This window comes from Chanodichthys erythropterus, chromosome 4 (assembly GCF_024489055.1).
Source record: "Chanodichthys erythropterus isolate Z2021 chromosome 4, ASM2448905v1, whole genome shotgun sequence".
Classification (NCBI taxonomy): Eukaryota; Metazoa; Chordata; class Actinopteri; order Cypriniformes; family Xenocyprididae; genus Chanodichthys; species Chanodichthys erythropterus.
The window spans coordinates 10,727,109-10,754,708 of NC_090224.1; the positions used below are offsets into that span (position 1 = coordinate 10,727,109).

Sequence of the window (27,600 nt, forward strand, 5' to 3'; positions counted from 1 at the left end):
GGAGAATGATGGTGTAAAAACCTATTCGCAAAAACACAATCACACAGCTTCTGTTCCCCTTCTGTGGTTTTATTTGCTGATGTGTAATAAGGTCCACAGGGCAAATCTATTTTATTCTGCGTGGATCCACAGTGGAGCAGAGTTCAGAAGTTCAGAGAAATGGGGACTCTTTAGGATTAGGTTTGCAAATATTGGACTAAACTCCTCAAACAGGATTTAGGTGTGTATTTTGCACTCTTGGCAGTTTCTCGGAAGCGATCTGCTGTAGTAGTGGAGCAATATTTGAACATGTTTTACAGCTATTTACAATTAACGCAATGTCCATGACGTCTTAGAAACACCGTAATGAACACAAACTGTATAAAACAGTCGCAAGTAATGTAGACAATGTTCTTTGTGTTTAAAAGATACCCTTAATTTGAACCTTTGAATACATTCAGCCAACGCTGTCTTGTGCATTTGGTACAGGCAATTAATCTGTGCTATAACTCAAACAGTGGCAGAAACAACATCAGTTACAATTATGAGTCATGATAAGGAGAGATAATGACTATGCGGGTGTTTATGCTGCAATATATTTGCTAATCATAACATGCATTATGTATCTTTCTCCCTTGACAAAGACTCTCTTGGGGGGTGAGATTCCAATTTACAGACTGCAAATAAAGCTGAGCTCAGACAGGACAGCAGCAGCAGGGCTTGAATTCTGTGTAGAACTAGATTTCTACACTGAATCAATGTCAATTTAAACAGTACATTCTGAGAAAATTCGAGTGGTTCTGGCCTGTGTAAAAGCAAACGCCCGTTCGAGGAAAGCAGCCATATTTGCAACACCTCCTGTTCAGACAGCTATTTCGGGCTCTTAGCTCTTATATACTTGAATGTGGAGATCTCAAAAAATGCAAGCCAAACTCGCATTTAAATAACATATTTCATATCAGCAACAAAATACTGTCGCATAAATGCTCAAAAAAAGAAAAGAAAGAAGTAGTAGTAAATTTCAGGTTTGTCCAGCCAATGCGCATATGCATTCCTAAATGCGCATTTCAAGACGTTGCATTTCTATGGGAAATTAAGCCTCTTCTTTGCAGTGATGGGATGACTTTACCAATTGGCGATTTGCTCTTTTATTTAAAAGGCGGGACTTATTCTATCATATTGTGTTATTGCAGTTTCTCCCATTCATAGTATCATAGTAGTATTTATAAAATGATTAGTTCCTGTCCTTGATTCTGATTGGTCAATAGCTGTTTTATTCATGATAAAACACGGCTATGACCGTTACCCAACGGTTCTGTGTATCACTACTCAACAACCTTAGCAACCACTCTTAGCAACGTAAACTGTTTGTTCACAATTGATATTGTTCATCAAAGCTAACTGTATAATGTATTGTGAGAAAGAGATTGAGTGAGTGAGTTTATTACCTGCATTTAGCATTTTCCTTCAGGTCTGTCCTGTGTTCATAATAAAAAAAATCATAAATGTTCATAATAAAAAATCAGTTTAAATGTCCGCTGCAATATCTTGTCCTTTTAACAGTTAAGGGGTTTTCCCGTGACTGACAGCGCTAGTCAAAGCATTTGTCAGTTGCGTCTTGTTTGCAACAATTCAGTCTTTTCAATGTAAAAGTCTTTGCTACTGACTGATAAAGACAGTCTTTGCCGCCATCTAATGGCGTAATAATGTAACTTCTGTCTTTGTTCACAGTCAGGGACTATTTTGTCCAGCGGAAAGAAGGCTTTTAGTGATTTTACTTCATGAAAGTTGCATTGAAATATATTTTGGCTTTAATATTTGTATTGTGTGGTAAACATTTTATAAAAGCAATACGGTACTCGAGGCTAGTGCTTTATCATGAATAAAGGGCTGAAGGCACTTCACTTCCCTTCAATGTGACTTATTCACGATACAGCACTAGCCTCAAGTACCTTATTGCTTACATATAATCTTTGGCTAAGGAGTTTGCTAGGATGTTGCTATGCAGTTTTTTAAATTGGGTTTCAGCATGTAAAAATAACAGTTAATCTCTTTTTAACAAGCCACACAGATTTAGGTCTGATGAAGAGTATTTACACTTACATATATTCACTTGGCAGACACCAAAATTAGCAGAAAGAGTTTAGCAAACAACAACACACAGATAATGTTTTATCTTAAGTTGTGTATCTTTATTTGGTGTTCTTGATTGTGCTTGCTTCACATGACTGGCACAATTTAAGCATACCAATTCATGTTTGTTGGACAAACAATGCGGGTCAAAATGAGTATCAGAGTTTAACACTTTATTAAGGTTAGGAGTTTGTTCAAATACGCATGAGAAATAGTATCAGTTACTTGCCTTAGCAAGCACCACCAATAATAATAATAGTGGTGTTCTAAAATGTCTAAAAACACATTTTTAATACTTTTTCTTTTTTCCAATTGTAGCACATAATACTCTCAGGGTATTGGGTGAGATATTACAGCCAAGTACAATAATGTATTAAAAACAGATGCTGTATTATTTGTATTAAACCCATGGACGACTGCTCGCATATTACCTAATACCTATTCACATTTATCTTAAGAATTTTTTTCTGTTAGGCCTAATACTTCATTGCCCAAAATGTGCAGTACACCAAAGTTGTTGTGGAAAAAAAAACAAGGTTTTGTGAGATAAAGCAAAATGCTTTTTATTGAGCACTGCTGATACATTTGCTTAAAATCCACAGATAAGACATATTACTGTTCAGCTACCCAACACAGGTTGTAGTTGTGTCGGTGTGTGCGTTAAAACAATCACACGGCGAGACTGTGCCTGAAGGCCTAATCTGTTTTCTTCAAAAATAATTAATAACCCTACAAAAGAAAAGAGCAAAAAGTTGTGTGTTGAAACGATCAACCGTGAAGCCGCTCACATACACGTGCAAAACACACTGTCAGCACACATGCGGCGTTTTCAATTCCAACTCCGGCCTGTAATGATTATTAGCGCAGGCTAGCGTGACCAAACAGCCAAAGTAATGTAATTACACCGGTGTCACTGAGCTTCACTCAGGAGAGAGAAACCGACAGCGAGCGAGAGAGAGAGAGAAATAGGAAGGCGATCTGAGTTATTTGTCAACGGGAAGAAATCCTGAACAAACAATGTCTGAATAGGCCAATTATAACTGATATTTGTGATCTGGATTTGGTGCCAGTGTCTCTTTTATATTTGATTTTATTCAGCAGAGATTGACTACTTTCCTTTATTGACCGATTCATCTCCAAAACATTTTTATACAGAAAGACACACATACTCCTCATAGCCATTTTCTAATGACAGCGAGGGCGGTATTAAAGGTCAGCTGTCCTGGGTGGGATCCTCGGTAGGACAGGAGCAAAGACCCGGCATGAGCACTGTGGCCGGCCTGGTGGAGGTCACGAGCGGCCTTCTCCACATCCCAAACCCCCTGAGCAAGCATGTGAGAGACCAGTGAAGAATACAGAGCTGTGTCCACACAACTGATCAACATCCCAGCATTCAACAGCAGAGACAGGAGCTCAGAGTCACACACCTCCTCAGTCACCTACAGCAAGAGACAGAAAAGAGAGAGACAAGCTATAAGGAGGAGAAAAAAATAAAATAAATGTCTATAAACACTCCAGTGCGACAAACAATCTGTGTGCGGGCAAACCTCCAACTTCACACAAACACCACACAGTATATTGTATTTTCCACCCTATATAAAACAATTAATTATTATATCTATACTTTTCTTTTACCAAGTGTTAATATGGACATTTTTCCAACACAACAAGAGTCCTTTTTTTTCTTTCTTGCCTTTTCTTTCCTTATAAACATGCCTGTTTTCACTCTCGCTGTATTACAAAATACACAAATCTCAAATATATATATATTTCTGTATTTTTGATTAAATAAATGCAGCCTTGGTGAGTATAAGAGACTTCTTTCAAAAACATCAAACAATCTAACCGACTATGTGTCAACCCTGTTACTATGATATTTTACCCATTTTTATGTCATAAACTATTCTATGAAATCTTAAAATGCCAACCCTGTAACCACAATTTGACAATTAAAATGTGAATAACTATGAGCATTCAATTCTTTTTGTAATAAAATAGACCTTAAGAATGAGGTTTGCATTGTCCAGTTAAGCTGTAAAAGGCTTTACAGTTTGAGTTCTAAAAGCATCATTATATATTACAATGTATATAAAAATATTAAATTACCTATTAATTAATTAACCTTACTCTATTATGAACACATCTGAGACAATATTACAAAAAATACAGTAAAAATGACCAATAGGCCTGCAGTAAAGCTGTTAGACTAATAAATGGACTAAATCTTTCCACCTCCACCTCAGAATAGAATAGAGCTTATAGACTTTTGCCTTGCCTTTCCCCTGGGCACACTATATTCTCTTTATCTGTGTTATCTAGTGGCCATGTTGCACTTGCATGTCTGAAGGAGGTCACATGCGATATAAATGAGCTCAGAAAGAGAGATGTCCCACCCTTTTGCGACCCCAGCCTGCTCAGAGAGACCAGGAGCACCTCTCTCTCGTCTTTTCAGCATAAATTATTCAACTGCCGGCTTTGGAGGTGGAGAACACTGAGGAGCGGTACTGTAAGAGTCAGCACTCTAGAAAATCAATTATGTGCTAAATTTGATTAAAGGCAAGCCCAAGTCAAGAGATATGATGCCCTTTGACTGCGTGTGTGCGTGTGTCCTCATATTAAAAGTGACATGACGGTAATAGTGGATATAAAATACTCAAATGCAGTTTATGTGTACTGTACTGACATCACACAAAGATTTCTAATGCCTATGGAAAGAGTTCATGTTGACAGTGATCTTAAACACATACATGCACATACACAGTAAGAATGTAACTATAGTCGCAAAAATGTTGGATACAACTTTAATGTTGTCAAAGTGTCTTTTTTTTCTCCATTTTCTTTCTCTAAATAGACATTTATGTCTAAAAATGAGAGGGAAAAGTAGAGTAACAGAGAGAAAGAGAAGGTAGGTAATCGGAACTGTTAGAGGGATATGGACACTATAATTACACACAATATCAATGTTCTCGGCCAGATTTATATATTCATGCCTGGTTATCATCTGTGTGTGATTCTGTGAGAAACCAGTCCACTTTCATTATTAACTCTTGGATACATGAAGCACATTACACTGGTCAGATTTTTAAAAGCTGTTTTTAAGCATTCAGTGTGTGTTGGACAGTGTTGGGCAGTAACTAGTTACAGTAATAATATTACTTTTTGCAGTAACTAGTAGTGTAACGAATTACTTATAAGATTTCTGTAATAATATTAGAGTTACCATCTATAAAACAGCTTGTTACTTAGTTACTTTTGATGCCTTAAGCCCTACTGATTTGAAATCGAACTATCCAATAATCCCTCGATTCAGGTGCCGTTTACACAACACCATTTTCAACTAAAAATGGAAAACTTTTAATGTGTTTATTTACACCAACTTTAGCTTTGTGAAATTATGCTTCATAAGACACTTGCACAAAACAAAATCAGCAGATGGACTGAATGAAAATGCAAATTCACTCTCTGACAGTAGATGGCGCTTATGGAACAGCAGTGATATAGCGTACACAAAGCAGCACTGCATCGATAAATAGGCTACTACTTTATACGGAGATTAGAGGAACAGCCAGTTCCCTTCAGAGATACATTCATATCAACCCCAATTCAATATTTATATTATTCTTCCTATTTTTCGCGAACAGTGAGCTTGGCACAGGATTTGCTCTCTGTCATGTCTGTTCTCCTCTTTGTGTCCATATTCAGAATGTACCTGTATTAACGTCCTGTTTACAGACTTTGGTAATATTTCCACACAAACTAAATTTTGGGAAATTTTTACAAAGCAGTTTGTTTACAAGCCCGGAATAAAGAAAACGTTTGGATTTATGGCCAGTGGACTAGTCGTGCATCTCTTTTTTTTATTATTATAGTTCAAATCATCCCCCGGCCGGATTGGACACCTTTGTGGGCTGTATTCGGCCTGCGGGCCGTATGTTTGACACCCCTGGTCTATAGTGTTTCATCGCCATCTAATGGCCTGCCAGGAGAATACAGCGTTTTTAGTCATTTTCACGCATTCACATGAATGGGGATCATTTTGACAATGGTGTCGTCTGTACTCAAACTCAAAGGAAAAACTTCTTTGTTTTAAAGATGTTATAGTGGATGTTTTGTTTTATACATTTTTGCAATATTACTTGAAACTGTCTTTACTAACTGATAAAAGAGTATTTATTAGGTGCACTGAAAGGAATAATATTAATATACATCATCTGTGCGCGAAGTAGGGCTTTAAAAACATCAGCCAATCGTTGATGTGATCATCGTGTAAACGATTGGCCCTCTGGCTTGTCAATCACTGCCATTACGTTCCTTGTGAGAGACGTGCGTGCTCCAGTAACTTTCCACAGGCGCCGCATGCAATGTTTTTGTCAGGAGTAACAACTGCAGATTATGAGTTACCTGCGGTGAGTCCGACATAATGAATCCACTAACACGACACAGCGAATGCTGGTGGTAAACAAACACTCGTGTACCAATACTCGTGCACGAGATTTGGGAGGCATTCCCTCAAACAAAACATTGTCTTATGAACTTGTGTGATTTCTTTTGATAAAATTCAAGCTACACATGAGAATGAATGAGATTAATACAACACTTCTACTTAAAAGACACAATCAATCACCATGAGTGTTTGTAATAGCTTCTGACTGTGGATTTTGGTCAAATGATGAGGCAGAAATATGTTGTTAGCAACATTTTAGAAAAATTCTATGGGATAAGATACAAAATTACAACTTCTGTGAGGCATGAAGGAAAAGTAATATAACTAGTAGTGTAACTAATTACTGTTGCCAGAAAATAATAAGTAATAATAAAAAAGCATAGGTGACTCAAAATTATCTACAATGTCCTCATATCACTCCAGTGTTGTAGCCGAGTCCAGGTTGTTCAAGTCTAAGTGAAGACCGAGAGCAGAAGAGGGCTGAGTCAGAGTCAAGACCAAGGCCACATGTTCCCGATTTCAAGACAAGACCAACACCATGAACACAATCAAGACCATTTTTTCATGGTCATTAAACCATGAAGACCTCTTCTGGTCTCTTTCTTTGCTCATCTTAAAATACCTTCAAATCAATGTTCCAGGTACCTTTATTTATTGGCTTTGCTGTTGGGTTTTAATTTGTGACAATGACTATTTTTTCATTATCCCTTACCTATTTATAGCATTAGAAAGATATGTGAGTGCCTCATAAACACAATTTCTTGGAAAAACTTTTTATGTTATGAAAAAAATATTATGAAGTAAAAAACATGTTTTAATAAAGACTACGTCTGAAACTATAACCGCTTTGAGGGCCATACATGAGCTATTATTAGTGGTCATTTTATTAGCACAAGTAAATGAGCTTGAAATGAGCATCATCTGGACAGAGTGAATTACACAGACATGGTTAATGTTGCTAAGCAAGCTTCTCGGAACAGACCATGTGACGTCTGCCACACAAAGGATCTGCACTGACTTCACCGTCCAAAACACACTTAACCTTAAAACAACAAGCAATAGAGCTGCAACTCATATGGCTCGCTTATTCAGACTCAAAGCTGCATTTTACCCAGAACGATGTTGAGATCACAGCAATGAAAAGAACCTTCAAATGCATTATTAGCTACAGTATGTCAATTTATAATTTGACATATTTACTCATATATCTTTTTTTTTTTCCTTGTGTATGTGAGGGTGAGTTTCTCCTCCACCCCCTCAAAGCCTCATGCAGTTTTTCACTCTTATTTCTTTCCAGCCAAGATGTCTGTGGAGAGCCGTTAGAGACAGCACAGACGGAGCTAAAAGGTCGAAGAACAGCAAGTGTAGTGTGTGTGTGTGTGTGAGAGAGAGAGAGAGTGAAAAACATAGAGAAAGAGTGTGTTGGAGAAATTGAGAGAGAAGGAGGGAGGGAAGAAAATAAGAGGATGAAGGGAAAAAAGAAAAGCACGGAGAGAGTCAGAGCTAAAATGTCGAGCGCTGAACTGTGAAGAAAGATCGGCCAGCTGTAGAAACCACTTCATAAAGAGGGAAAGAAACAAAGAGAAAAACAGCATGACGGAGGATAGAGAGACAGAGAGAGAGTTGGCAAAGGGCCTATAATGTTTCAAATGCATGCTGATGATAAAAATGGGGTGGCTTGTGAAAAATCATTAGAATTTTTCTTCATTTGAAAGGAATGAAGATGTGAATATGAGAGAGCAGTAATGTGCTGTTAAGATATTCTGCTCATCACCTCCTTCCAACAGATAGACGAGAGCAATCCCTCATTCTCCTTGATTGGAACACCATTTCTGATCATTGCAAGGTGAAAAAGAGAGAGAAAGAGAGAAATGAGCTGCAAATAGCAATCACTTATAAAGTAGCATATACCATATTTTCCCAGATATAAGTCGAGCCAGTTAAAATTGCATTGACAGATGAAAAGGAAAACGAAAAAAAAAAACACACAGATAAGTTGGATTGGTGTATAAGTCACATTACTACCTGAATTAAAGGGTTAGTTCCCCCAAAAATAAAAAAAATTCTGTCATTAATTACTCACCATCATGTCGTTCTACACCCGTAATACCTTCATTCATCTTCGGAACACAAATTAAGATATTTTTGATGAAATCCGAGAGGTTTCTGATCCCCAAGAGAAAGCAACGCAAGTACCACATTCAAGGTCCAGAAAAGTAGTAAAGACATTGTTAAAATAGTCCACGTGACTACAGTGGTTCAACCTTAAAGGGATAGTTCACCAAAAAATTGAAAACGTTTTCATTATTTACTCACCCTCAAGTAGCTCCAAACCTGTATGAATTTCTGTGTTCTGCTGAACACAAAGGAATATATTTGGAAATGTCAGTAACCAAACAGATCTTACCCCATTGATCACCATAGTATTTATTTTTCCTACTATGGTAGTAAATAGGGGACGAGATCTGTTTGGTTACTGTCATTCTTCCAAATATTTTTCTTTGTGTTCAGCAGAACAAAGAAATTCATACAGGTTTGGAACTACTTGAGAGTGAGTATTTTTTGGTTTAATGTTATGAAGCAACGAGAATATTATTCAGCAATTTCTTCTCTTCCCTGTCAGTCTCCTACACAGTTTACATTGTATAGACAGTGCAGGCTTCCGCGGTCTACGTCCGAACCCAGACTCATTATTGGCCGGCACCTGCGTCAGAATCACACAAATGCGTCATGCTACTCACGTGAACGGCGTCGGCCAATAATGAGTCACCATTCTGACGTAGAACCTGGAAGCGCTGAACTGTCAATACAATGTAAACCGTGTAGGAGACTGACAGGGAAGAGAACAAATTGTTGAGTAAAGTTATTTTTATTTTGTTTTTGCACACAAAAATAATTCTTGTCACTTCATAACTACTACTGTAGTCACGTGGACTATTTTAATGACGTCTTTAGTACATTTCTGGACCTTGAATGACGGTTATTACGTTTCTCATTTAAATGGGAAATTTCATCAAAAATATCTTAATTTGTGTTCTGAAGATGAACGAAGGTCTTATGGGTGTGGAACGACATGAGGGTGAGTTAAATAATGACAGAAATTTCATTTTTGGGTGAACTAAACCTTTAAGAAATAATGTAAAATACCAGTAAATTAAACAAAACGTTCTAAACGCTATACTCACATTTTAGCTCTCCTCACTACACAGTATTCATTTAATGGTATACAGAACAAGAATGAAAAATGCAGGTATAAGATAAATTATATAGGCATTCTTTATAAACAACATTTATAATAAACAACAAGCCTAAATGAATTTATCTCAATTACTGACATGCTGTAAATGTGCTATACAAATAAAGTTCATGTACCTTAGTTTGCCAAAAAAGCACAAATTGTTTTAAAATTGTATGTGAGGAGAGATAAAAACTGCAACACATGAGATATAACATTTCTGTATTTCTGTTTTTCTAATTTACCACTTGTGAGGAAGAAATAAATTAAGTAAAGAAGGAAGTAAGGAAAGACAGAAGGAAGTAATTATGGATGGATGGATCAATGTATGAATGTATGGATGAATGGATGGATGACAGAATACAGGCCAGTCAGGAGATCTTGGCATGGCAATGAGTGCGTGTCAGAAAAGGCAGAATGAAAAAGACGGTGGATCTGTGAAATTCTTCTCCTCTGGACAGACAAGCACACAGGGAGAAAAATGAACAGAATGAGGAGATGGCATACAGATGGCATCAAAGCATTTACTATATTCAGCTACAGGTGTGTGCGCAGACATGTATCTCCACCCTATTTCATGGTAATTCTTCAAATATTTGGTGTTGCATTATTAATATTAATACATACTTGATGAGCAGTGCTTATTGAACCACTACTGCTGGCAACTCAGAAGGGGCATAATACGGTACACTATATTTTTTTGCAGTATGTCACGGAACGGTGGCCTGCACTCATATTCACGCCCTCGCTGCTTTCTTCAGTCGCCATCCTGCCCTAAAGTTCCCGACTACAGTGGGAGTCAGGAGCGCCGTTACAGAGCACCAGTAGAGGCGTGATGAGGTCAATGATATCTTGTCACTGCCATAAATTGCAACACTACGGATTTCCTCAGGAGACCTTTATCTTTGTGCTATAATAATAATAATAATAATAATAATAATAATAATAATAATAATAATATTAATAATTATTATTATTATTATTTTATTGATCTAAAACAAATTCAGTGAAGAATGTAAAATAATAATAAACATCATCTTAATAATAATTTATCTTAGAATATTTTTTTAATCTAACTTTTTTATTGAAGAATGAAGAATAACTAAATAATAATAATAATATTTTAATGAATAATAATAATAATAATAATAATAAAAGTAATAATAGCAATAATATTATAATAAATGATATTTATTTAATACAATTTCAGTGAAGAAAGAACAATTTAATGATATCATTTTATTAATATATTTTAATTTTATTTTAGAATAAATGTTATCTAACAATTTTATATTAATTAATAATAACAATGATGATGATATTATAATAATAAATTATATCAATAATGTGTATTTTATTTAATACAATTTCAATGAAGAATGAAGAAAAATGTAATAATGATAGCCTATAATCAACATTTTATTAATAATGATATTTTAATTTTATTTTAGAATAATTTATCTAACAATGAAGAATAATTAAATAATAATAATAATAATAATATTTTAAATAAATAACTACTACTACTAATAATGATATTATAATAACAAATGAAATTAATAATGTGCATTTTATTTAATACAATTTCAATGAAGAATGAAGAAAATTTGAATAATGATATAATAATTTTATTAATATTTTAATTTTATTTTAGATTAAATTATCTCACAATTTTATCTAACTATAAAGAATAATTGAATAATAATAATAATAATAAGTTATATTAAAAATGTGTATTTTATTTAATACAATTTCATTGAAAAATGAAGAAAAATGTAATAATGATATAATCATTTTGTTTATATTTTAATTTTATTTTAGAATACATTTTTATCTAACAATTTTATCTAACAATGAAGAATAATAATAATTTCAATTAAATACTTAAGAAATAATAATAATAATAATAATAATAATAATAATACTAATACTAATATAGTGTAAACTGTATAAAGGAATAGTTCACCCAAAAATGAAAATTGTAGGTGACTCTGTTTCTTCAGTAGAACAAAAATGATGATTTTTAACTCGAACCGTTGCCGTCTGTCAGTCTTATAATGCGTGTCAATGGTAACTCAATTTATAAGAGTCATGACGGCACACTGATGTCCTAGGACACAAAGTGATTGGTTTGTGCGAGAAACCGAACAGTATTTATATCATTTTTTTTTTACCTCTAATACACCCCTATGTCCAACTGCGTTCAGCACTCGGTTAGTTGGGTCTGATCATGCTCTGACAATGGCAGTGATGTGATGCACTCATTGAAGTATAAGCGCGAGACATCACTACCGTTGTCAGAGCGCGCTGACAGACGGCAACGGTTCGAGTTAAAAATCATCATTCGTGTTCTACTGAAGAAACAAAGTCACCTACATCTTGAATGCCCTGGGGGTAAGCAGATAAACATCAAATTTTAATTTTTGGGTCAACTATCCCTTTAATACTAGGGATAGTTCAAGCTATAATAAAAATTATTTACTCAATTTATTTATTCATTTAATCATTTACTCACCCTCATGTCATTCCAAACCTGCAAGGCTTTTTCTCTTTTGCAAAAGAAGATAATAACCTCCACCCTTTTATTTATTTGTTGAAAATATGCAAGTCAATGGGATCCAATGATGTCTGGACTCCAAAATATCTCTCTCTTTTTTTGTATTCTGCAGAAGAAAGTAAGTCAAACAGGTTTGGAGCAACATTATCATTATTAAGAACAGACATCACTAGGAAAGAATAAAGAGCGAGTAAATTTACCTCTGCCTTTGAAAACGCCCAAAATGAACTTGTCAAGCTGAACAAACAATACTTGATTGAAGCTGAATATATTGCTCACAAGAATAAGTGGTCCGAAACATCAATTGCTGCCAACAAACTAAAATAAAATGGTTTGATTTTTGTTATGGGGAAATGTCCTTTAAAGGCCCCAGTGTTGAGGTTAATGAAGCGACTTTGATCACACTGGAAGTCAGAAACATGAGCACACACACATCCATAAATATTTCAGACCATAATCGTATAAAATCCCAGATAAAGGTAAACTCATCGATCCAGAATAAAATGCCTGTGCTCTCTTGAGGTGTTTGTCGTTTACATCCAAGTGTATATATGTGTGTGTGTGTGTAAGTTTGGTTGCATGTTTGTTAGTGGCACTGCATCTAAGCGAGATAAACTGATTAAAAGCATAAATATGCACACAAACATGTTTGTTTTTCTACCATAGTAGTCACTTCTATTGACCTACTGTTTTTATACTGATCTAATTATATTTTCTATTCACTAACCCTGCCCTCTTTTCATTAAGACATTATTTATTTAGTTGTTTATTAAGGCATTTTGTTGTGGGGACTGTTGGTAAGTGATTTCAGTTTTCTCCTATCCGTGTTTGGACATTTTGTTCACACACAAATAAAACGGTGCATTAGCACAGTCTATTTACAAATCCACATAATGTTCACTAATATCTGCTAATGCACATGTGGAATATGGGAAAAGCTTGTTAAAAATGTATGTTTTTTCTTTTGTGCTGGTTCTCAGTTGCAGTGCAGCTTTAATTGGAATGACGGAGGGTGTTTGCCATCTCATAAATGATGCATGCTTGGCTTTTCTTTTATCATTTAAATCATAAAGCTGGTTTGCATCAGGACAGAGTGGGGACGAGGAGGACGAGGAGCGGGTCCAAAACACCGCTGGGTCTCTGCAGTCCCGGTTTCAGAGCAGCCCTCCTGAAAACGCCAAGCGGTTTTATTTTTACAGACGAAAGTGGCAGAGGAGGAGGAGGTGGATGAGAAATATATAACCACACACTATTACCCACATATTGGAGTTCAGCAACAATCTAATAAGATGTAAATCAGAGAAGATAAAACAGAAGGCAGGTAGAAAAGAGATTCACTGACTAGAATCGCCAATTTTGGCCTTAAATCGCCTACTTTGGAGGAGACCATCTGACCGAAATCTAATCAACAGTTTATTTTGAATTCTCCTGCAGGTTAGGGGCAAATAAAATAAATAAATCTCTCACTTTGACAGACAGTTTCTTAATTTTTTCGTCATGTGCTACTTTTAACTGTAAAATACCTGATATATTTTAATTTGACATTACTCTAACATGAACATATGCAGCAAAAGCTTTTTTTTTAGTCCAACTAAGCACTGTGTTGCAGCTTCTTGGGCTTATTTTCTGCTCTATTTAAATTAACAATCATCAGTAATTTTACAGCATTTATTAATCTAAAATGTTCATTTCTACATACACTAATACAATTATTAGAATCTGTTAATTTATTATGAACAAACATGAATTAATCTAGATTAATACAATGAAAAAGGTATTGTTTATTGTTAATGATACACATTGCATTAACTAATGTTAACTAATTGTAATTTATGCTCTGTTCTTCACTTCTAATCCCTATTAAAATCTGTTTACTATGGTAATGTTGCTGAAGTAAATGTACTACCATTCAAAATTTGAGGGTCGGGAAGATTTTATAATATTTTTAATATATTTTTACAATAATTATTTTCTACTTCATTGTATTTCAAAATGTAATTCATTCCTGTGATGCAAAGATGAATCATTACTCCAGTCTTTATTATTTTCAGTCTTCCAGTGTAACATGATCCTTCAGAAATTGTTCTAATATGCTGATTTGGTGCTCAAGAAACATTTATTATTATCACAACTGAACAGTTGTGCTGCTTTATATTTTTGTGGAAATACATTTTTCTTTTTTAAAATTTAATTCACCAACCTCAAATTTATTAACGGTAGTGTATTTACCTTAAAAGACAAATCTTAACTTTTGTAAAAGGTTCTTTATATTTTTTTCAGTCAAATTTTGTAAAATCTGGTAAATGACAGAAAAATGTCAACCTTTGAATAGATAGATACCACAATAAATCACAATAATAGGCTATCTTTATACCTGTGCTGAGTCGACAGATTTTCCCTAAATCAATAATGACAAAAAGAAAGTTTTTTTTAAAGTCAGAAATTGTTCTAAAGTAAGGATAATGTACTGAAAACTAAAGACATATATAAAGGTGCAAGTGTTGAAGTGCCTACAATTTTCCAGTGAAAATAGCTTCTGGGAGATTGTTGGCATGCCCGGAGATGGAAAGAAGAAAAGAATGACCGTATAAAAAATGGCCTACACCAAAGTCATTCAGCCGAACTGTCGACTACTGTCCCTTTCTTTCATGTCCTCTTTCTTCACATTACAGGCCCATTCATTCACATTTCCTGAACTGTGATTTCTTGGAAAGACCAGGTCTATCCACACAAATGAAAGAGGCAACTCCTGCAGAGAAGAAAATGAAGGAGTGATTGTCTTAATGGTGGACTCCTTACAGCTCTAGGGTCAAATTTTCACAATCTGACCAATTCTGACATCTGGAGCCGTGCTAATCCAAACGCATTATTACACCAATTCGTTTTGAACAGTCTAATTAGGGGCCAAGCACAGAATGTGTATAGACACATATTCTGTTAGTATTTGTCGTTATTCTTCTTCTTCCCCCTCCTCCTTTTTCTTCTTCCACTCGAGTCTATGGCAATCCATAGAACCACTTGCGGGAAAATGATTAAATCTGGCACATATGGAGGACACTCTGAACATTAACCACAGCAAATTTGGAGTCTCTAACTCATTTCTTCTAGTGGCACCAACTGTCCAAATTTGCACTTACGATTCTTTGGCTCAAGACCACTCGATTGCACCCGATGACGTAATTATCCATTATGAACATTTTTACGCCATTTTGAATTTTTTTGAACTCTTCCTAGACGATTAGTCCTATTTTCACCAAAATTGGCTCAGATCAGCTTTTGACTGCGCTGGCAAAAAGTTATTAAAGGTTTTTGATAAACCCAACCATTTTCAAATAACGCGCAAAGAGCACGTCAAAATGGATGCAAGGCTATATCTCTACAATGCTTTATTATATTGAGACAAATCTTGGTAAATGTCATCACAAGCATGACTTGAGACTACTCGGATAGCAAAAATTTATATTTTTGCTTAAAACTTCTAAACGGTTTGTACAAAAATCATAAACAGGTCTCTTTGATTCAATGCAGCGAATCAAGTCAAATGATACCCAATCTTCTCACATCGACGATTTTGGGTGTTGGCCATTTAGAATTTTGACAAACTGCTTTATTGTACGAATGCATTAACGTATCATAAAGAAACTTGGTATGTGTCATCGGCATCATGTCCTGAAGGTACTCAGCGCCACCTTGTGGTCAAAGATTATAATGAAGTTTAAAAAAATGTTAATAACTTTTGATTCATTTTGCTTATTTTAATGAAACTGGTCTTGATAGATTCCTTGAGTCATACTGAGAACAATCATACCAATTATGCCATACTTGGTCAAGATTGCTGTCTGCCATTTTGAATTTTTTTGAAAACCTACTTTTTTGAACTCTTTCGAGAAAGCTGGTCCAATTTTTACCAAAATCGGCTCAGATTATATTCAGACTATGCCGGTAAAAAACAAAAAGTTATCCAAAAATCTTTAATAGTCCAAAATGTTTTCGAAAAACACATCAATGAAATTGATAGCATGATGCCAAGCTGATTCTGAGGCAGTTTTTTGGCATATTTTCACCAAACATTGGGTCTCATTCATGAAACAAGAGCAGAACGAATTTTTGTGTAAATCGTGTGTAAAGTGGTTCTGGCGTAAATTTTCGGATTCATTAAAATGTTCGTATTTTCCAAATGTTAGTTGGTACGAAAGAAATCTACACCTGCTCCCAGTCACGCGTAAATAGTGCGTTTAACATCCGAACGTTTTGCTCATTAATAAAGCTGCATTTTAATTCACCTTAATAAGGTACATATTTACAGCATTTTGAAAAAATATTATATATAGTAATTACATACGTTTTTTCTTCTTACTTTTGTTGTGAGAGCCAGTAATAAGCTGCGTTCACGTCACCTTGTATTTAACGTTACCGCTATCTTGAAATGACCTTATATTCGGAGCTGTTCACGTCCTTTTTGGTCCTTGGACTGGAAATTATGCGTTTCCATGGCACCACTATCAACGCCTAATAAATCAATCTACAGCGGTCAGGTGGTATAGTGGCCACATGTTACATGTGGGAGCTTTCAGAAAACTCTCAGCTTACAAACTGTAATTACGAACTCTACGAGGACGTGAACGCTTTTTACAAGCTAGAATCTTGTAATTACAGGAATTACGAGGCCGCATGAATGCACCTATAGCATCTGCAAACGGAGCACTTTAATCAATGAATTGATTTCAATAGGGCTGGGCAAACTATGGAACTTGTTTCCTATAAAATGGCCAAAATCCTTCATTTGGTGTCATAATATGATGCCCATATATAGTTGTCAGTCGGATTTAATGGGCGGGATTTATGGTAATTGAGAATGAACGTGCATGCCCGTCCCATTTACGACTGATTGGAATTCATTAACACACACACACACATTTCACTATCACTTCTGACGTTTACGAAGTATTTGTGAATCAGGAGGAGAGTTTTCGGGAAAGTCTGTTTACGCGCAAATCACTCACATATTTACTCGTATATTTACGAATGTTTCATGAATGAGACCCTTTGTGTGTCACTGTCACACTGACCTCTTGATATCAATTTGGCAACAGCGCCACCTATTGGTCAAAGGTCATACGCAATTAAATCATATTACAAGTGATTCTATTTATGATTTTCACCCGTTTTGGCTACAATATTCTAAAAGTGTTTTTAGAATGTTTTAGAAACTACTTATTATTACAGTTGGTCTAATGCTCCCAGCCATGCTTGCGTAACGTGCGCCTTTTTGTGCTTGGCCCTGTTAATTGCTGCTTGCAGCTATATTTGAAGCTTTTTTTTTGGTCAGTGAAACAGCGTTGACTGCAAATGCTTTACAAGATTATTTCAATAGGAAGACTGACATTTTTGTCACATAAACAAATAGATACATGCAGCACATGACTAGCAAAATTAATAACAGACCACTCAATTATTGAGGAAAAAATAAAATAAAAGAACACAATAACCTACATAATCACTTCATAATTTCCCCCTTATTTTTGATTGTTGTTCTTAATTAAACAAAATAATCTCCAGAAAAAACAACCTCATCACAGAGAATAATAAAAGCCATGCTTATTCAACATGATTTATATTCTGGAGCAATAAGTCCATTATAAACACAAGCTTATTATGAGCAGGAACAATGCACATCAGATCGTCCAATACAAACAGAGACGGAGCGGGCGGTATGTAATTGCTCTCTGTACAGAAAGCCAATTGAATGGCACTGATGAGTCTATTCAAATATAATTGGTGAGGAAAAAGGAAGAACCGGGGGTGAGGTGTGCCTGAAGACGTGTGGAGAAGACAGAGCTGGAGGAGTCAAAGTTGAATGATACTTGATTGCTTTTGTGAAGATGACGCATGCTGCCACTCGTTCCTGTGTAATGACAACACTGGCTGGAGATCCTCGCTCCAGCCAGTGTATGCCACACAAGCGGGAAAATTAAGATTTGGATTGGAAGGAATTATTCAGGGAAGTTTACGTGGTTGAACATCGGCAGTGGTTTTAATCTTGCTAGAGGAGTGCGTACATGAACTCAAGACAAAAACAATAATAAAAAAATCTAACATAACAGCTGGAACTGATCTTCTGAGAATGCAGCAAAATGTCAAGCTTTCAGTAAGCAACAGTTTGGAAAGGGGAAGCAAGGACACAGTGTGTGTACGTGTGTGTGTGGAGGCTGGGGTATGGCAGAAGGGTTACTAAATAAATCAATGTCTTGAGCGATCAGAGGGGACTGCCCTTGTGAAGCAAACTCTCTACGACTCAAGTCAGATTGTGTTGATAGATTACAACATGATAAACTTACTGGCTACCATACAGATACAAGAAACACACATTAAATTTAGTTTGATGAATTAATTATCATACAAATAAGTGTGATTAATGGTACAACAAAAAATGTATAGTAAAAAAAATATTTCATATGGTTCTATAATCTATAATATTTATAAATGATGCAGAGAAAATTGAATTTAAAATACAATAATAATATTCAACCCCCAAAAACTTTAGTATTATTATATGAAATCCCCTTCATCCAATAAAATAAAAATGTATGTGTTTGACATTTTTGGTAACAAGGAAGTGAAGGAGACATTAGCACATGTTAGGTCACACGCTGTCAAGGCTCCATTGTGAGTTCATTCTAGACTAGGAAATACATATAAATTCAAAATATCATTGTATATCCAAATGTATTTTCTGAAGTTTTTGGTCATTTTTAACGCACACACAAGTCTGTGCATTATGCATAAATTACATGAAGTTCTTTTAGGGGATACATATTTTCTGTGTAGTTGGCACTAATGTACATTACTGGCAGGCAGTAAAATAGCCCTTTGCCTGTGATTTAAGTTGATGTTATTAAGTCTTATAGAAGACAAAGAGGAAAAGCTATACCTTTTCCAGAAAGTATTGATGATAGTATCGGCTGTGCATCAGAACATAAGGTTGTGGTAAGAAAGGAAGAAGTTGGAGATCAAGGAGGATAGAAGCAGTGAGGGTGAAGTCATAGATTGTTGTGGAAGTCAGACATTTTGGTACCTTATCCTATGCAAGTTTGGAAGATGTGATCCATACTACAACCAGAGGTCAGGAAAGATGCCACTGCCTATTGGTCTCACTACACTGATATGCACAGATGCTCCAAAAAAGATAACAGATCAAAACTGAGTTATGTGTGGAAAGTCTTATTGATTTTCACTTTTGCTACAATCATTGATTTGGAATTCAAAGAAAGAAGAAATTGATTTTGTAATGCTTTTTAAAAACTAAGACATGGTTTCACTACTTTCCAGGCAGCGAAGGTGCATCTGAATTTGTGTCAAGAAATGGAATGTTAATAAAACTTTTTAATGTTTTTTGAAACACTAATGGGGCGTTCACACCAGACGCGACTTGCGTGAATGAATCGCGCTATTCGCTCGTAGTTGGACGCTTGAACATTTTGAGTTTACTCGCTTCATTTGTGCGTGACATTCGCTTCATTCACACGTGAAATTCACTTCAGAACAGACGAGAATTCGCGTCATGATAGGGGCTTTCCCTCTCCTTTAAATATGTGTCCCAGACTCCACTTCTTTCTGCACACTTCCTCTGAATAAACAACTCGTCAGCAGGAAAGTAGTTATAAAATACGGCGAATAAGTTCAATTTTCCGGCTTTAGCTAGGTAGTCTCAATATGAAGACTTCAGATGCAAAAGCCTCTAAGTGCCATCTGAAAATTTCCTCTAAAATGAGCATTTTTATCAAGCTTATTTGTTTATGTTCAGTTATTTCACATTAATGGCAATGAAAATGACCAATAAATTGCCATTAAAGTGAAATTACTGAACCTAAACATACAAGCTTGATAAAAATGCTAATTTTAGAAGAAAACTGCAGACGGCACTTAGAGGCTTTTGCATCTGAAGTCTTCATATGTATATATGTAGCTCAAATTGAGTAAAGACCGTTTTTTTTTACAACTTACCAGATTGTCCGACTTCCTCACTCACTTTCTTCCAAGCAAGATCCTTTTTTATTCCTGTTTCTATAAAAGTACGAAGATGTATCGTACAGCGACGATGATTTTGTCCTACATTGTTGTTTTGGATTTCTGCCTCTGCTCGCTATGTCGTAATCACGTCACTACTAGAGCAAGCTCCTGATTGGTAACGCGGCACAAATTTTCACCAAAAGTTCAGATTATTCAACTTGCGCGATTCGTGCGAATCACGTTACACGAGTCAAATGCCCGAAACGCTCAATTCGCGGCGCGTCATTCACGTGAATCGCGCCGTAGGATGTCTATTCACGTCTTTGCATTGACTTAACATGTAAATCACTCACGCTTCATTCGCGTCTGGTGTGAACGCACCATAAGACCTTTTCACTACTTTTCAGATAGTGAAAATGCATTTGAATGTGTGTGATGTTTCAGACAATTTGCCAAAAATAATTTACCCTAATAGGACAAAGTCAGTTAAAAATTAAAAAAGGTCAAAGGTCAGATGTAGAAAACTAAGTTTGGAAAATGATTGCAGCCTTAAATATATGTTATATATAAAATCATGTATTTTTTCTAGCAGCAATTTCATAATTAGTCCAACAGAAGGTTAAAGATTTGTAAACTAATAATGCACAGAAAAAGAATGATAAACAATATTAATAAATATTAATAATATTTTAATTCTTCACATATATTTAAAATATTTCTTTTAGGGGTCCACTTTGGTCTAAATAATCTTTTAATCAAGTAATATTGTATATATTTACAAATATTTAAAATATTTATCTTGGGATTCTGTTTTAGTATTATCAATATTTAAAATAATAAGTCATATTTTAAGTACTTACAAATGCTTAAAATAATTCTGAGGTCCACTTTAATCTTAGTCTTTCCATTCACACCAACATTTGGTGTGTGCATAATTGTTTTTATTCTGTACAAACTGTACATTCTATACCCTTACAATAACCCTACCCCTAAACACAACCCACACAGAAAACTTTTGGCATTTTTTTAATTAAAAACAAACAACCGTTTAGGGGCCATTCACTGTAAACCTGTAAACATTCTGTGTAAACCACCCATTAGTGTGTTTTTTAAGCCATTTGGTTCACGAGTAAACCATGCATACTTTGTAATACCCATGTTATTATACACATTTGTGTCCTCATAAACCATACTCTCTTTCTCTCTCACACACACAGACACACAATGCCAAAACGGGGCATCTTGTTGCAAAAAAAAAAAAAAAAAAAATAAAAAAGAAAAAAAGAGAATCCAACAACACCCAAATTCACCTATTCCTTTTTTTCTGGCTTTCCTCCATCTTTCTGCCAGGTTTGGAGATGAAAGCATATCACCCTTGCCCCGAGAGAAGGAGATTACCCTCATTTTAAGTGAGCTTTTCTCAGTTTCATGGCTTTATCTGATCTAGAGTCAGTGAGAATGTGAGCTCTAATTGATCCTTCTGAGACGCAGCTTATCCAGTCAGTTCCCTAGTCAGTTTTTGGGCTATGATGAATTTTTAGGTGAACCCTAACAGCATCGTGGTGAGCCGTGGTGGTAGCATAGCAGTTGAAGCTGTGCTCTATGATCAGTTTATGATAAGGGACCTTGTTAAAAACAAACTTCAGTCACTCATTCTGAACAGTATTCTTCAGATTCTTCAGAAGGATATGCAAGTGCAATCAACCACAGGATTTTGCAAAATTTCCCACATTTTTCGTAGTTGTTCCATTCATTTCCTATGGCGGTCATTTTTAGAGTAGAACTGTAACCATTTAGCCTTATCCAATCATGTCCATTTTTTATGTACACATAGCCAGTACTACAAAAGTCAACAAGTATTGTACCATTCCGATGAAGTTATAATTTTAAAAATTATCATAATGTAACATTTTTCTGTGACTGAAGACCATCAGAGGGTTAAAAGCAATAGTAACTGACCTACTTGGTCCTCATTGTTTCACAGTGACTTGGTGGGTCAGTTGGCTGAATACTTACACTTGTTGATGTATAAATGTAGGCTATCATATGCTAATGTATCCTTTTAAGTTCAGAAAGACTGTTTCTGCATCTTCCTAAATGTCCTTTTTGGATTGAGAAGGAAGTTTTAAAACTGAAAATTTGATTTCTCATAATATCACATCAACTAAACGGTAAAAAAAAAATGCATTATTTTCGGTTCAATTGATAATGGATTCAGTTAAAGAGAGTAGTACTCCCAGCACCTTTACCATATTTAATTTAGCAGATTCTCCTTATAATTGCTGCAAAAGAGAAATGAAAAGTATGCAGATTCATTGTTGAGACTTCCCACCATTGTGCAGCTGAGCAAAGCATTTAACCCTTGGCTGATACCAGGGAATTGCAGAAATGAGTGTGGAGTAAGTTGCTTTAGATTAAAAGCATGTAGAAAATGCAAATTAATCAAATCATGTTTCCTAAGGTCTTTGGAAAGTATCTACGTGTTTGGTTTTAATGTGTAGCCATTCCTACAACAACCATTGCTTATCTGGCCCTCTACCAGACCTGAGAGGATAAATTAAGTGATGGTGCTGTGAGAGCTTGGCTTTTATCTGACCTGCAGTCAGTGAGAGATAGAGGTTACGGTCAGACGCAAGCTTGCTCTGATAGCTCCTATCTGATTCACAGTCACTTCTGGTGTCAACAGTCAGTTTAGTTTAATTGAATCCACATTACTAGTGACAGCAGTGGCTGGCTGACATTAATACATCCTTGACCGTTAAGATTCGTCCAGCAAGGGGTCATGAGTGATCTCCTTTTTTCATTATTGCTATTAACACAGGAATAGTTAAATCATTTAACCTAGGGGTCACTTTTAGAAAATGCAGGGTGACCACAGGCCAATGAATAAAATGGGCTGGTCAGATTTTAAAAGACCCTCTAATCTGTGAACTTCTCAACTATGTTCACTTCACTAAAACCTTTTATAATGTAATCTGATTAATCTATCGATTAAATCTATTTAAAATAGATTTACACCACACTGTAAGTGAACAATGTGGCTTCATCGCTCGCATTATAATCAATACAGCAGTGAGGTTATTTTGAATCGAAACTAAAATTAAATCTAAAACCTATTAAAAATTGTTTTCATTCATTTAAATAAAGCCAAAATAAAACGTGTTAGATTAAAAACTTGTGGTAACTGGGCCATCTGCAAGATTGTGGGGCCTACAAGAGAATGAACAGTCAGAATGAGACTTACATCAGAGATGTTTTTGATCTGATCCTGGGTCAGTTTGTGCAGATGCTCATCCTCGCTCTCAGTCATCAACTTCAGAGCAGGCAGCTTTAGACCAGCATTCAACAACAGAGAACAAATGTTCCCGATGCACTAAAAGAGAATGGAAGTGAAGTGTGAATGTCACGCTACAATCAACATAGCAGAGCCAAATGCACTAAACTAACTAACACTGACAGGAAAAGCACATGCTGTCAGTGCCGTCAATGTTTGGTGATGATGACACCCATACTCTTACCTGTGGGTTAAGTTTGTGCTTGGTTGGGTAAAGAGAGCGGCACATAGTTAGAACCTCATTCCCGATGTTGACTTGGGAAAAGCTGGAGGAGTGTGTAAGCAGGGCGGATGTGAGACACACCCAGGGATTCTGCTCTGTCTCCAGCCTGTCCAGAAAGAGACAAATGTGTTTAAATGTGTTCAGAAGACCACACACACACACACACACACACACACACACACACACACACACACACACACACACACACACACACACACACACACACACACACAAAAGGCAAGTGCTAAACATGCAATCGCATGGAAAGAGAATCATGAAAGTTCCTGTGGTACCGTGAAACTTTTAATAGGAAAGGATCTGTATAATGAAAAAGAAATCCAATCATAATTATCATGGCATATTACATGCGTGCAGCTATAAAACAGGGCATATGCTTATCTCCTGAATTCTTATGAGAGATGAGAGGAGCTTTCTAAAAAACTCCACTGCTGGCTGAGATAAACACACATAATCATAATCAATCGCACACACACTAATTCCTCTTATAATTGAAATTGGCCTTTCATACATAGAATGCTTTCCACAGTTACTGTAGATAACAATCCACAGTAACAGTGACAACGAAGAACCTGGAAAACTAAATTACATTCATTACAGTAGTTTACGGATACATGAATTGGTTATGAAAACTTCTTCAATGAACATTTCATTAAAAAATGCAAATTTTCTCATTATTTACTCACCCTCATGTCTTTTTAAACCCATTTTGCTGCCATTTTTTCCCCGAGTAACACAAAAGGAGAATTTTGAAGAATCTTCACATAGATCTTCTCTATAAAATGGCAATTTTAACTATAAAAGCACCATAATAGGTGCCATAAAATGGTTTATATAACTCATGTACTGTATTCCAAGTCTTCTGAAGCCATAAACCGAAATCTAAGTTGAGCTGCTACAGCTCTCAAATCTCATATGGCACTAGCGCATGTTTCACATTGTGGTGTTTGATTACGAAAATTGTGAAAAAACAATTATGTTTGATATTAGTGACATTCAATCTGTGCCATTACCATATTTGATTTTGATGACTCAAATCACATAAAACTATTGTATGACTTCAGAAGATTTGTATCATAGCATATGAGTCATACAGACCACTTTTTTTTTTTAGCTCAATTTTTTTGGATTTCGAACAGCTCATGTTCACAATAAAAAAAATAAATAAGTGTGATGATTTGACAAAATTATTTTGTATTTCATAGAAAAACAGCATACAAGTCTGGAACAATATTAGTGTGAGTGAATAATGACAATTTTCAGTTTTTACTTACTGTATCTATGGATACTACATGACTATAGAAACAACCAGAACTTAAATTTCACTTATTAAAACTAGAATTAAAGGAAATAATTAAAAATGAAAATTTGGTCATCATGTACTCATCCTTATTTCATTCTAAACCTGTATGATCTTCTGTGGAACACAAGAAAAGATATTTTGAAGATTGTTGGTGACCAATGATTTCCATTGTATAAACTAAAAAATAATCTTCTTTCATATTTCACAGAATAAAGAAAGTCATACAGGGTTGAAATGACATGAGAGTGAGTAAATGATGATAGAATTGGTAAATTAGAATTTGGTGAATTATCCCTTTAAGACCCTGCAAGCAAAGGTTCTGCTAAATGAAAGCTCTAATGGGACGAAACAAAAAACAAACAAACAAAAAAAAAAAAAAACGTAGAAATACTTTAAACCGATCATGGTGTGGCCAATGTCATGTATCCTCTAAGAAAGGGCTGCCACCCAGAGCTCAGCAGTGTGTCAATTTAAATTGATTTCCATTCGGATGGCCTTTTCTGGGACTTACTAAAGCAAGACAGAATGAGGAGCGACAAGACAGGTGTTCAGGAGACAGCAAATGTGCCATCTGAATCTTAAGTGAAGATACACACACCCGGTACACTGTGTGATCACAAATGGTGCACATGGTCACACTTGAAGTGTGAATAAATTAATGTATAGAACTCTGAATAAATTAATGTATAGAAAAACTCTCCTTATCCTCTCTACATTTGGCCCCGTATCTCCCTCACCTTTTGTTTAAATGCTAAAGAGCATAACGACAAACTCACACAAACTCACGTGGACACATTAACACACACACACACACACACACACACACACACACACACACACACACACACACACACACACACACACACACACACACACACACACACACACACACACACACACACACACACACACACACACACACACACACACACACACACACACACACACACACACAAATGCTCTGTATTCTTCTCTGAGAATGTTAATTCAAAACTATTCATGAAAACAAAAAGCCTCAAGCTATTCTAAAGCGCGGCACAATGCATAATCAGCCAGCTTATATTCTCTGTTTCTGTCTATTGATCCGGATATACGGAACGGCTCTCCGGTCATCAGCGCACATTTTGGCAGCCTTGACTTTAACCTGAAAAACTCATTCAGTTATATAATACACAACAATTTACCTCAATCAAAACTGCAATCTCACTTAATGGTCAAATAGCCGTTCAATTCAAAGACATCTAATGAGAAAACAGCTTGCTTATATATTGAAGAAATGAACAAGAGATATTACAAGGATATTTTTAATTTTTTTTTTAAAATGAGCTTGCGTTTTTCGTGTTTTTTTTTAACTTTAAAATTTTACAGATTTTATTTATACACTAACAACAACATTACACACTAACTAAAGTTTGAAACATGGGATCACGAAGAACGGGACCTTTAAAATACTTGTTTCTGATCAGTCAACTGTAGCATTCTGTGGTCAGATATTTAGAATAATGACAGCTAAACTGTATATTTGACAGCAGTCCCTGGCACCCAATCGTTTAGGGCCAGTTCACACAGAACACATTTTTGCAAGATGCTGGTCAATGGAACAAAAAAAGTGCAAGGTTTAGAGACACGTTTTTAGAATGCTATGTCATGCACGAGATGCTGCAAAAGACACGAGACCGGAGCACAACAGTTAAAGTCCTTCTAGCGCATTTACATTGAATATACTGGAAAAGTAGTGTGGTGGAATGGATAAACACGCTCTGTGTGAATGGCCCCTTACATCTTTTTCTTAGTCTCTTTCTCACATAATATTTCAACTCATAAATTAGTAGGATTATGTACTTTCAGCTGGTTATTATTATTATTAAAAAAAAAAACTCCTGCAGGATGATATCAGGTTTAATCTTGTCCTGATCATCCTGTTAGGGTTTATATTGTGATAATGACCATCTTATACCTTATATAATCAATTCTATAAGTGAATATGTAAATTGAATATTGAGCATCAGCACCAAAGTCTCACCTGCTCCTGTCAGTCACTGGTGGCCACGCCTGTAGGAGGAGCATAAGGTGTTGGAACTCCTCCCATTTATTGCTAGACCCCAACAGTTCCAGAAACACAGAGTTTCGCTTTTCTTCATTCTCGACATCTTTCATCTCACACTGAGAAAAGGGAGGGAAGCAGAGAGAGAGTGAGAGAGAGTTATATCTTTTGTAACTTTTGAAGGGGGAAATATATATATATATACACACATACTCCTGAACAAAATCTTAAGACTGGGGGAAACATTACAAGTACTCACATTTTGCACAGCTGGATCATAACCAGGTTGTAAGTACTGCTTCGAAACGCCAAAAGAAGAA

At 35.6% G+C, this 27,600-nt stretch overlaps 1 protein-coding gene across 2 annotated transcripts in view; it reads right to left on the reverse strand.

Annotated features, from left to right (window-relative positions):
• Positions 1-2,175: 2,175 nt before the first annotated feature.
• nbas (NBAS subunit of NRZ tethering complex) overlaps positions 2,176-27,600 on the reverse strand; it is a 189,004-nt gene continuing 163,579 nt past the window's right edge. For both annotated transcript variants that reach the window (XM_067384030.1, XM_067384029.1), the window contains exons 49-52: positions 27,260-27,399; positions 23,877-24,021; positions 23,603-23,731; positions 2,176-3,551 (exon numbers count right to left, since the gene is read on the reverse strand). In XM_067384030.1, the coding sequence (XP_067240131.1) occupies positions 3,285-3,551; positions 23,603-23,731; positions 23,877-24,021; positions 27,260-27,399 (681 nt within the window). In that variant the 3' untranslated portion in view covers positions 2,176-3,284. The remainder of the gene's footprint in view (positions 3,552-23,602; positions 23,732-23,876; positions 24,022-27,259; positions 27,400-27,600) is intronic.